Source organism: Engraulis encrasicolus, chromosome 13, assembly GCF_034702125.1.
Source record: "Engraulis encrasicolus isolate BLACKSEA-1 chromosome 13, IST_EnEncr_1.0, whole genome shotgun sequence".
In the NCBI taxonomy this organism is placed as follows: domain Eukaryota; kingdom Metazoa; phylum Chordata; class Actinopteri; order Clupeiformes; family Engraulidae; genus Engraulis; species Engraulis encrasicolus.
The window spans coordinates 25,937,077-25,949,576 of NC_085869.1; the positions used below are offsets into that span (position 1 = coordinate 25,937,077).

The 12,500-nt window shown below is 47.5% G+C and overlaps 1 protein-coding gene across 3 annotated transcripts in view; it reads left to right on the plus strand.

The window, feature by feature from the left end:
- mylka (myosin, light chain kinase a) overlaps positions 1–12,500 on the plus strand; it is a 96,976-nt gene that overhangs the window by 57,577 nt on the left and 26,899 nt on the right. For all 3 annotated transcript variants that reach the window (XM_063213549.1, XM_063213547.1, XM_063213550.1), the window contains 6 exons: positions 462–659; positions 1,963–2,209; positions 3,339–3,419; positions 4,008–4,960; positions 7,134–7,250; positions 9,081–9,149. In XM_063213549.1, coding sequence (XP_063069619.1) covers positions 462–659; positions 1,963–2,209; positions 3,339–3,419; positions 4,008–4,960; positions 7,134–7,250; positions 9,081–9,149 — 1,665 coding nt within the window. The remainder of the gene's footprint in view (positions 1–461; positions 660–1,962; positions 2,210–3,338; positions 3,420–4,007; positions 4,961–7,133; positions 7,251–9,080; positions 9,150–12,500) is intronic.

The following is a 12,500-nucleotide window of genomic DNA, read 5'->3' on the forward strand; positions in this document are numbered from 1 at the left end:
GCCATTGATCTGAACAAGGTGGAATGAGGTGAACTCACCCCTTCTATGTCACGCATATCATTTGCATAAAATTTGCATGTCACCAAAAAAAGTAAACATAACACTTTTTGGGAACGTTTTAACATGACTTTTAGGACAAAATAGCACCCAGACAATATCCCATTTTATTCACAAGGCTTAGAACTTTCAGAATCTGTCCTGGAAATGGTCAAATTCCTTTACTTTGTTTTCGTTTCATAAACACTTTAAGGGCCCCATGCTTATATTTTGCCTAGGGCCCCAAAATGGCTAGACCCGCCCCTGGATACATAGATACATAGATACATAGATACATAGATACATAGATAGATAGATCATTTGTTGTCTTTGCAGAAAAAATATTCTGTGCCCATATTTTTAATAGAGTGGTAAAGTGATAAAGTTATTCAGAGACCAAGTGCAATGATGATGTCGTCTCCAAGGTAACCCTACGCCAGAGGTGGTGTGGCTCCACAACGGCAAGGAGATCCAGGAGTCTGAGGACTTCCATTTCGAGCGGAATGGGAGCCGCTGCACCCTGTTCATCCAGGAAGTGTTCCCCGAGGACACCGGGACGTACACCTGCGAGGTGTGGAACGAGGTGGGGGAGGCCCGCTCCGAGGCCTGCCTCACGGTCCAAGGTGAGGTTGAACCAGCCATTCTCTTTCACCTGGGGCCTATACAAACAAGCTGGTTAAGATTAAGTTAAGAGGTAAATCATCTAATAGAAGAGCCTGGGAGACCATAAGAAAAGGAGGACTCCAGGCTCTTCTATTAGATGATTTGCCTTAACCTGGTTTACTCCTGAACTAGCTTCTTAGTAATAGGCCCCTGCTGCTCAATTTCCTTCTATGTATGTGTGTATGTACAAGGTTTAGCTGTGGATATTTTTTATTTTTGTTTCTTATCCCATGCGGATCAAGGTCTGTGTTGTATAGGGGTAACACAAATAAATACGGCTGGAAAAAAATAAAAAGCACAGTGGTTAGAACATCGAAAAGGCTTGTAGCCTCTTACTGCAGATGGAGTCACCGGCGGGCCTATTCACAATTTGCCGAAAAATACTTAACTACATCATAACAACATTGCTATGACATTAGAGAGAGAGCCTTAAGTAACATATTAAGACATAGTCATTACAATTTTGGTGACAGTAGGGTTATAACATAGGCTCTGTGCTAAGGGTAAGCTACATCATGTTTACAATTTAAGAGTTTATTTGCAATACGGTGTATCCACCATTTTTGACTTTTGCATTTTGTTATTGAAAATGACTGTTCAAAGGTCCTACTGTATCACCCATGTGTGAAAATACTTTTTCAACCTATATAAAATGCATTTTACAATGCAATGCAATGGAAAGCCCAATACAAAATTACCCAACATTCTACAAAATGGAAACTCACCGTTTTGCAAATAAACTCTTTATTTGTTTATCCCCCTCTACATTGGCCATGACCATAATACCATCTGTTGGTTGTTGTCCACAGTTAAGTACATAGGCAATTGTAGTTACTCAGCCATGCTTATGTTGCTTGCTGCATACGTTTTGTTTGTGTGTGTGTGTGTGTGTGTGTGTGTGTGTGTGTGTGTGTGTGTGTGTGTGTGTGTGTGTGTGTGTGTGTGTGTGTGTGTGTGTGTGTGTGTGTGCGGATGCGTGCGTGCGTGCGTGCGTGCGTGTGTGCATTTGTGCCTGTGTGTGTGCGTGTGCGTGTGCATGGGTGCGTGCGTGCGTGTGTGTCTGTATGTGCGTGTGTGTGCATGTGTGTGCGTGTGCGTGCGTGTGTGTGTCTGTGTGTGTGTCTTTGTGTGTGTGTGCGCGCGTGTGTGTGTGCCTGTGCATGTGTGTGCGTGTGCGTGCGTGTGCGTGTGTGTGTCTGTGTGTGTTTGTGTGTGCGTGCGTGCGTGCGTGCGTGCGTGCACGTGTGTGTGCATATTCCACAGAGCCCCAGGACGGCGTCCAGCCATGGTTCATCACCAAGCCCAAGTCTGCCACCGCCTCCCTGGGTCAGAACGTCTTGCTGTCCTGTGCCATCGCGGGGGACCCCTTCCCAGAGTACGTGTGGATGAAGGACGGCCAGGAGGTGACAGCTGGGGTGGACTTTGACATCCTTCAGAAGGAGGACGTGGTCTCTCTGCTCATCCGGAGGGTCAGGCTCCATCACGCCGGCGACTACGAAGTCTGCCTGAAGTGAGTTCATGCCGGCCTTACCCTGGCCTAATGCTAGACCTAACGCCTAACGCTAACCACTGGGTTACTACGCTGCTGGCATTTACCAGTCCTTCTTTTTTGTAGAAGATACCGCACACTCTTGTCCATCGTGCTGCAATTTGTTAATAAATTGGCACGATGGACAAGAGTGTGCGGTATCTTCTTCTACAAAATTGATCTTGCACCCGCTACCTGCACCTTGAAACCTCTGGTGTGCGTTGGTTTCCTCCTTCAAAAGATTTGCCAGTCCTTCCCCATCTCTCTCGCCCCACTCCTTTCCTGTCCCTCTCTCACTGTTCTCTCACAAATAAAGCCCTAAAATATCTTTAAAAAAAAGTGAGCTCACGTCACGTCACAAGCCACAAACACAATGCAAATACAAAAGAATGCACGGAAGGAATGCATCACAACACGATGAAAATGCAAATGAATGGGATGAATCAATGCAATAAATGCATAGTGTTAGAAAATAGTCTACTAGCTGTGGAGACCCTAGGATTTGATGCATTGGCTGACAAGTAGTAACGTACGCATTTTATGTTGGAAATCAATTCTACAATATTTGGGTATAATTAAAACATTGAAATAACTGTGAAAGCTGTAGTATCTACTGTGTATGGGCCATTGCTGGTATTCTGGATAGTACCAGTGGTGGTCATTTTGTTATTTGGTCATTTTCATTTTGTTATTTGATAATTTGAGAAAATAAATAGATTAATTTGACTTTTGGAGGTTTTTTTTATTCTTTTGACTCGGATTTTGAGTATGCAAGAAGTGTAGACCAAGACGGTGTACTTCAACAATAGGCTACCGCAGCAGCAGCTACCACAGATGCAAGTCATTCCACAATCCTCGGCATCATGTCATAGTTGCAGTCTGTAGAATTTGAGACATTTGACATCTTTGAATGACATTTTGTAGTCTGCTTCCCTTAGAATTCTGGGGTGCACTTCTCGAAAGCGTAGTTGTTAGCAAATTAGGTTGTTGCCAAAGGGAAATTGCATGGCGAAAAACAAAGTATCTTACGTAGTATGCAACTATGGTTTCGAGAAATGCACCCCTGGTTATTATATTCCCTGGATAAAAATCCTTTTTTTTCATCTTGCAGGAATAAAGTTGGAGACTGCAGCTGTGTGGCCACCCTGCTGGTGAACGAGGGAAGCTCCCCAGGGGAGGACGCTGAGAGAGGGTATGTATGTGTGTCTCTCTCCCTCCCCCCTGTGAAGTGAATAGTGCCTGCTGTGCTTGCTGGGGATATATTTTTAATGCACCTCCTCCTCCTCCAGGGCCCCCCTAGATCAGATCCTAGGGCTTTGAGTGAGCCTTAATCCCCAAATATAACCAAATAAATTGTTGACACTACCACTACCTCCTGCTGCGTGTCCATTGTTCTTGAAGGAGGAGGGGGGGAAGAAAAAAAGAGACAAGGAGGCCCCTGCTTAGTAGACCACATTGCCATATAAGGTTACTCTAGTCAAGTTGCTGATGTAACAACAGCCACTCGGAATTGAACTCTACATGTACTGTACTGTACTGTCCCCCCCCCCCCCCCCCTCTTCTTCATCCCTTAGTTAGGGTCTCTTTTGTGACGCGCGGCAGGCACAGAGTGGAGCGGAGCCAGGTCTCCTGTTTAACCCAACTCCTGTTTTGTTTTTGTCCCGTGCTTCTTTCTTTTTTTTCCCTCTCCCACTTTCCTCACTCCCTTCCTTTCCTCCTCTTCCGGTGTTGGTGGTGGTGTTGGTGGTGTTGGTGGTGGTGGGATTACATGCTCCTGCAGGGAGGGGATCGGTGGTGGTGGTGGTGCTGGTGCTAGTGGTGGAGGGTCAGTGGGAGGAGTGGACAGGACATCGCAATTCAGAGGAGGTGGTGCGCGAGAGGGACACAGCAGAGCAGCGGACAGCAACAGCAGAGGAGCAAGCCGCACAGAGCAGCAGCCCCAGTGGAGGCAGAAGCAGCAGCAGAAGCAGCAGCAGCAGGAGCAGCAGCAGGAGCAGAGGAGACAGGATCAGCAGCAGCAGGGCCATCCGCAGCACAGGGAACAGGCAGAGGAGGAGGAGGAGGAGGAGGAGGAGGAGGCTTCCTTGGAGGAGGAGGAGGAGGAGGAGGAGGAGGAGGCCGGAGGAGCAGGAGCAGGAGTAGGGAAACGAGGGCTCCTGAAGAGGCGCGTGGAGACGCGGGAGAGCCGCGAGGACCAGATCCGGCAGCTGGAGCCGCAGCAGCTGGACTTCCGCACGGTGCTGGGCCGCAAGGTCAACACCAAGAGCGTCTCCGAGGAGGACCTGAAGGAGATCACCGCCGAGCAGATGGATTTCCGCGGCAACCTGAAGGGCAGCCAGGTGACGCCCAAGACCCAGTCGGAGGACGAGCGCAAGGGCAAGGCCCCGCAGCAGGTGGACTTCAGGTCCGTGCTGGCCAAGAAGCCCGGGGGAGGCCCCCCGGCCCCGGGGGGGCCCACGCCGCCCGCCGCTCCCCCTAAGCCCTCCGCCAAGGGGAACCCACCAAAGAACGGGGAGAGCCCAGCGGCGCCAGTGGCCAACTGTGTGGATGGAGGAGGAGATGGTAAGGTGCCAGAGTTCACGCAGAAGCTGAGCGACGTGACGGTGCTGGATGGGCAGCGGCTGAGGCTGGAGTGTCAGCTGAGCGGGGACGCTGCTGCCGCCACCAGTGTCGCTTGGACTCTAGAGGGGAAGACCATCAAGCCGTCCAAGTTTATCGTTTTGGCCAATGAGGGTGAGTAGTACCGTACGTACCGCTGCATGTTCTGCATGTGCATTTGTAACTGCATCCATTGGAATCCATTGGCAACTTGATATCTTGAATGTGTCCGAAAAGGACAGACAGCAATATCCAAACATGGACTCTAGATATCTCTCACCATTGTCTCATTAATGCCAGAGGAATGCTAGTTGATCCACTTATGTTGGCTCTCAAACCACTACCATAAAATGTCAGTGTCTGGAGCAAACGGTTGAATACAGACACTATGCCCCTTCTCTGTGTAACACTTTCCCTATTAAAAAAAGCACTTAACTGCCTCTTAGTTGCTGTATGGTACAACCTGTTGGTTGTGTGGTATTTATAAATAGGAACGAGTTAATAATATCCAGAGGAGGATTCCCTGTTTGGTCTCTCCTGGGGACTTGTGCCAGGTTCACACACAGGCAGACAGGCGGGCGGGCGGGTGGTGTCCATAACTCCTCGGCTCGCTGTGTTATGTTGTAGCAGCACTGCCTGCCTGCTTGGTGCTTGCCGTGTGTTGATGGGTGGGCATACTGTAGCTCTCTGGGCCTACCATGCAGGCCAGGCCAGCCCACACACTACACTGCACTACACTGCCACTTGCCATGTTATGACAGCCTGGTCACTGTGTAAAGGGCTAATGGGTTTGTACATAGTTTCCTGGTGGATGTTCGAAGCACGGAGATAATTAAACAACAGCGGATTGTGGGATAGCAGTGCTCGCGGCAGGGCAGGACGAGGGGAAATTGTATTTTTTCCTCTGTTGTATCGCAGCTGTCCTGCGTTATTATTTAGAGACACGGCTTTAGGGCGCTGCTGTGGCTGTTCATAGAGTATCATGTTTACTTGTAACTCTTGTGTGATACAGCTTTAGGACGTTGTTGTGTCTGTTACCTTGCATGGCCTATTCATAACGTATTTTGTTTACTTTGTTGTAAGGCTTGCAAGATAAACCTTTTGGACATTGTTTGTGGCTATTGACTTGTGTGGCCTGGTCATAGATAGAGCTGGGTATCGCAGCCATGTGCCTGTATCGATTCAATTTCGATTCTTAGGGCTTTGAATCGATTAATCACGATTCAATTCGATTCGATTCGATTCATTCCGAATCGATTCAATCCGTTCCCTTCTTGGTGCCAGGATTTCCCTCAAAAGATGCTGTTGCCTATTTTTATATAAAAATGTCAAAGGGCTGTGGCTTGACAGTGTTAACAGATTGCTAATTTGTAATAAGTAGGCCTAGGCCTAATTGACTAATACCTACTGGGTATTTTCCATAGAACTAAATTGAACAAGAAGAAAAAGAACAAAAAAATCAATTTTGTGCCCTTTGAATCGATTATGTGAATTTTAAATGATATTGATCGATTATCGATTAAATCGATTATTTTACCCAGCCCTAGTCATAGATCATCTTGTTTACTTGGGGCCACAACCATAAGCCTGGGAGACAACCTATAGACTGCCAACAAGGAAGCAGAGAGCAGTTGAAAACATGCTTGGCTCCGATCAGTCTATGTGCACACACACTGCACACTAAGCATAATGCTGCTCCTCACTCCAGTAGAGTTGTGTGTGCCTGTCTGCCTGTGTACTCTACATGTCTCTCATCCACTTTCAGTTTCAGGCTTGTTTCCATTCTTCGCATAGCAGTGTGTGAGTCTTGCGCCTGTAAACACCATGCTGTTTATGTAAACACGCCATAGGCACGCTGTTGGCTAATAGCAGTGTCATTCATCGCCTGAGGAAGGCTGTGTGGGGAAAGGGGGATGTGTTGTTGATTTTCACTTGTTGCCCGACTGTGTGTGGGTGTGTGTGTATATATAGATTTTTTGCAAACTGTGTCTCCCACTCGCTCTGTGTGTGTCTGCGTGTGCGTGTGTGTGCGTTTGTGTCTGCGTGTGTGTGTGTGTGTGTGTGTGTGTGTGTGTGTGTGTGTGTTTGTGTGTGTGTGTGTGTGTGTGTGCGTGTGCGTGCGTGTCTGTGTGTGTCTGTGCGTGCGTGTGCGTGCATGCATGTGTGTGTGCATGTGCGTGTGTGTGTGTGTGTGTGTGTGTCTGTGTCTGTGTGTCTGTGTGTCTGTGTGTCTGTGTCTGTTTATACTGTTTGTGTATTACGCATGATCATCTTAGTTTGCAATGTATGTATTTCATTTTATTCCCAGGGGGAAAGTGTTCCCTGACCATTGACAAGGCCTTGCCTGAGGATGAGGGCCAGTACACATGCCGGGCGGAGACCGCAGCGGGGAAGGCAGAGTGCTCCTGCACAGTGCTGGTGGACGGTGAGACAATACTGTACAAGATAATAGATATTATTATCCTACAACTTATTAAGGCCATAAAACACAACTTTTCATGACATTTCATTAAAAATATAGTGCCACGTGTGTGTTTTAAGGTTTAAGATCTTCACAAAAAAGTTGATTTTCTGAATCGAGGGGAGACAGAAAAGTTCTGTTAGAGAGAGAGATGGGAAAGAGTTAAGAAACGAAGCCGGGTCCCCATGGGCTTTGTAGACCATACAAGAGCAGGTGTATTGGCGTGCTTTGCCACAGCACACCCAGTCACAAAGTACTCCGTACCTCCTGTGACGCGCTGTAATAGTCATTGAAAAATGAACTACCAAAGTACTACACTACTATTGACATAACAAAGGGCCTTTAGTAATGCACTATTACTTGGTCATTGCCATTCTGATAACAGCAAAATGTACAATGGCGTGTCTTAACGGGTTAAAGGAATTGCAAGAAAACGTAACATGTAGCAGCACGTCATAGAGCCTCCTCTGTGAACCGGCATCTATCTCCCAGGGGCCACGGGATAGGCACTTCCTGCAATTACACCCCCACTGCACGATTAACCAGTCAGTCTGGAGAGCAGGCACGTCCTGCCAAGGCCTGGCCAGCCAGCCTGGAGAACAAGCACGTCCTGCCCAGACCCTAGCCATCCAGCCTGGGCCTCCTCACGGTATACAGGCAGTGGCATGGCTCCTGTGGCCTATTCTAAGAAGGTGGTTCAGGAGGAAAACAGGTTAAGTTAAGTTAAGGTATATCGTGTAATAGAAGAGCCTGGAGTGAGTCCTCATTTCCTTAAGAAAGGACTGAACTATTAGATGATATACCTCTTAACTTAACCTGGTGTAGTCCTGAACCAGCTTCTTAGTATAACCCTCTGGTGTCCTCCTGTGGGGTATTCCAAGGACATGGTACCTGGCCAAGTTACTCTACAGGGATTGGTAAAGCCTGCTAATAGATAGCCTGCAGATGCCATTATAGAGCTAAAAACGAGGGCCCCAGGAACTTTTATTAGCATAGCACCTTCAGGTTAACTTAACCTGGTTTGGTACCGAACCACCTTGGAATACCCCTCTGGAACAGACCCCTCTATAACAGAGATTATATGATTATGACACAAATGGGGGTTAATATGTAGTCCGGGATATCTTCAAATTGGTCTATAATTGCTACAGCAGGGCTCCATTTTGTCATTTGGCAGTTGAGATTTATGCAGAGAGAAGTCCCCCGAGTTGTTATTATGTTAATTGTACCGTGCAATGACAGTGTATTTTCTCTCCTTTTAGTGGTGGAAAAGTCTAGTATATTTTGCCATTTAAGACCCAAAACTAATTTGGTGGGTTGATTCATGACAGCAGCTCGTTGTTGGAGACCAAGACGGTAGGGGCCAGTACTGTAGGCCTGGGTACTGTAAAAACTAAAATGACATTAATGACATTTGGGGATAGCACTGTGTTTTTACAACCCAAGGGTATATGACGGGCCTCTTAGTTCAATGTAGGATTTAGAAGACGTACAGCGTCCCAGAAGCTGGTGTTGTATATCTTAACACCGCATATATGTGTGACTTACAAGGCCTGTTAGCCATCACACTCCGACCGCAAGACTTGCACATAATATAGAGAAATTTACAGCGCAAACTGTGATAATGTGTTAGGTTTAAAATGCTTGGACAGCTCATGGAATAGTTTGTGGTTGCTAACTTTTCTCATACATTTCAATACAGTAGTTAAAATGCACAAAATTCCACTGAACAAAAGACGGTGTACCCAAATATATAAAATACTTGTCTTCCTTTTTTTATCTCCTCTGGTCCAGATCCTGCGGACAAAAACACCTCGCCAGCTGACAAGAAGAGCAAGAAGCCCTGCGCTCCTACCACAGAGAGTGAGTTTTCCAAAATATGCGCTTCCTATCCCCATTTCCCAAAAAGGAGTGGCGTGGGATCTCTTGAGTCTTTTCCCACTGCCGGCCGCTAGCCCGCCAGTTACCACTGGGGCCGTGTGCAGTGCAGTGCAGCGCAATGGGGGCTCGTAATAGCACACAAAACAAAAAGGAAAACATTGTTGTGACCTGAGACATGCTCATTAAGTCTGGGGCGCATTTCCCGAAACCAAAGTAGCTTACTACATTAGCTACTTTGTGGTTTCAATGCATTTTCCCATTGGCAACTACCGAGGTTGCTAACAGGCTAACTACTTCTCTTTTGGGAAATGCACCCCTGGCTTGACCCATCCGCCGTGTGTGTGGATTGCTGTGGCGGCAGGGAGACATTTTCACAGAAACAGGCATGTGTGTGGTGGCGTGCTCGTGCTGTGTGTGCACTGCGCCTCCAAGAAGCCCCTGCATGGAGTTCACGCCGGTGTCGCTGTCAACAATCGCGAGCAGCCATGAAACCGTATCTGCAAAGCCGCGTTTCGTAGCTCGCTCCATACAAGGAGCCCCCCGTGCAAAATTTATGCTCCTTTTTGGGGTTAGGGTGAGAGAGGTTTTTCGCCGCTGTGATCAACCATAATCTCTCCCCATGCCAGAGGGAAATATTCATGAGTTATGTGTCTTCGTTCCCACTGCATTCCATTTTTTGAGCAAGTCGTTCGTTTGCGTTGGATACATTAATGTTGGGGTGTCCATAGCGTAGCAACGGTGGACCTGGGCTTTTCAGAAGGGAGCTGACGTAGCTCCACTTAAAAAGTCCCCATGTGAGACTCGGGGCCATGTTTGTTTACCCTCGCTCTGGCTTCCATGCCTTATACAACATACCTCACCAGCTCCTTTGTCTAGTTAAAATGTTTGAACGAGCAGGCTAAGTGGTGTTTTTGCAGAGTGCCGGACAGGGGATGTACGGTACTGTATGCTTGAAAGACAGAGAGAGATAGAGGTAGGGAGAAAGAGCGGAGGCGAAGGGGAGGAAAAAAAGAAAGGGATAGGTAAAAGAGGAGAGGAAGAGGAAGAAAGTGCTTCTGCATGGCTGGCCTGCCCTGCACCCCCCCCTCCTTCCCCTCCTCCTTTCCTCAGACTTCCATGTAAGGTTTCCATCTTGGGCCGGCCGAGGCTCATTCAGCAGTCTGCATGGCCCTCTGGTTTCTTTTTTTCCTCCCCAATAATCTGGACTTCAGCAGAACAACTTGCCAGCTCTCTCTCTCTCTGTTGCGCTCCCGTCCAGCCAGAATATATCTACTTGATCCAAACTCGCCTCTTTTTTTTATAACCTGGAACTTTTAACAGAGTGTGGGGGAGTATTGACTTCATGCAACAGCTACAGAACTGATGTGAGAAATCGCTCTAATCAGTCATGCTCGTTGTAATACTGGAGCAGAATAAACTCAACAGCAAATGTGTCTTCCTGCTCTGCTCGACCTGAGAATTCTTACATCTGCTTAGGACATTTGTGCAGTGTTCGGCTATTAATTAACAATGTCACAGTGGCCTTCAAAGATCAAGGCTCAATTTTACAGAACCGTAGCGAATGAGTGGTTTCTCTCTCTGGGTTATTGGACCGGCTGAGTTGCCATAATACACCTTCTGCCAATTCAATTTATACTGAATGGTGTTGCAGAGAGTGGTTTACAAGAATCAGAGGACGATTGTGCCAGGGCAAGAAATTGGAATGACTTTGTTGTGGCGCGCATTACTAAATGTGGCTTCAATTTAGACGAGTGGCAGAGTCCTGAACAACAAAAAAAACAAGTCTTTAATTGAACTTTTCAAGTGGACATAAGTTACAAATAAGTTGCTTGCAACAGTACTGAGGAGATGACAAGCCTGGGAAATGTGTGAAATACACAATGCAACACAAACAAGCAAAGCAAATTCCCTTTATCCTGGCTGGAAAATGCTAACCCCTGGGCCCAGGACAAAATCATCTGAAAGTGCCCCCCTCTAAATGCATACAATGTATTGAGGACCCAATTCTGGGCCCTGTCTCTCCCTGGACCCGGGCCGGGACAACATGCCCTTCTGTCCCCTACTCCCTTGTCAGTGAGCCTGTCTGCAGGAGTGCGTGTCACTTCAGCCGAGACGAGATGCAATATACAGGCCTTCCAAACAGTTTAAAGAGACCTTCATTCCCCCAGCTCTTTGTTAACTGTTTATGGTAGTCCCATTAATTTGAATGCCAGGATCGAATAACTTCAGAGTGGTTTGAAAGAACATGCATTTTAAAAAAGACAGGACGAAAGGAGAGAAAGAAGGACAAAATACAGAGACATGCTCCTCTTTCTAAGCGTATTGCTATGCTGACATTGCTATGCATATAAAATAGTGGTTGGTCTGTAGGCAAATAGAGAATGGGAGCGGGGACAGAGTGAAGTGGACCACACAAACCACAGTAAACACTGTATCTAGAGTTAAAGGCCTATTACTGTAGGAAACACAACGCAGTCAAGGCATAAGAGTTTTAGATGGCGGAAGGGTACCGTGTTGGATAAACAATGGAGTCAAGACATAAGAGTGTTGGATGGGTGAAGGGTGGCATGCTGTTTTGACCATGGCTCTTTAAGTGAGATGGGGCCGGCTGGATGCGTACTGTTTTGGCCATGGGTCTTTAAGTGAGCTGGGGATGGATGCGTACTGTTTTGACCATGGCTCTTTAAGTGAGATGGGGCCGGAGAGTGTTGGATGGGTGAAGGGTGGCATGCTGTTTTGACCATGGGTCTTTAAGTGAGATGGGGATGGATGCGCACTGTTTTGGCCATGGGTCTTTAAGTGAGATGGGGCTGGATGCGCACTGTTTTGGCCATGGGTCTTTAAGTGAGATGGGGATGGATGCGCACTGTTTTGGCCATGGGTCTTTAAGTGAGATGGGGCTGGATGCGCACTGTTTTGGCCATGGGTCTTTAAGTGAGATGGGGCTGGATGCGTTTGGACAGTGTTGCCATGCCTGAGAGGTCCGGCTGGCCACAGCTGACTGAGCAAGCGCACCTCAACAGCGGAGTGGGCTGGGCCTCCTGCAGCACAGCATGTCTATAGGCCCTTTTATTTAGTCCCTCTGTGCCAACACAAGGAAGAGCCCAATGCCTCTTTGCCACTGGTTGGTAGGTTTTCTGGTAGGCCTACAGCTCGACAAAACGTGATTTGGCCGCCACTTTTTGCTTTTCAAAAAGTAGCGACTGTGTCGAGCTTTAGGCCTACAAGAAAAACGGCAGTGGAAAAGAGGCATAATGGATAGCAGGCCACGGCAAGCAGGCTCTTTTGGCATAAAGCAGATGGATGGCTAGACTCATGGATGGATGGATGATA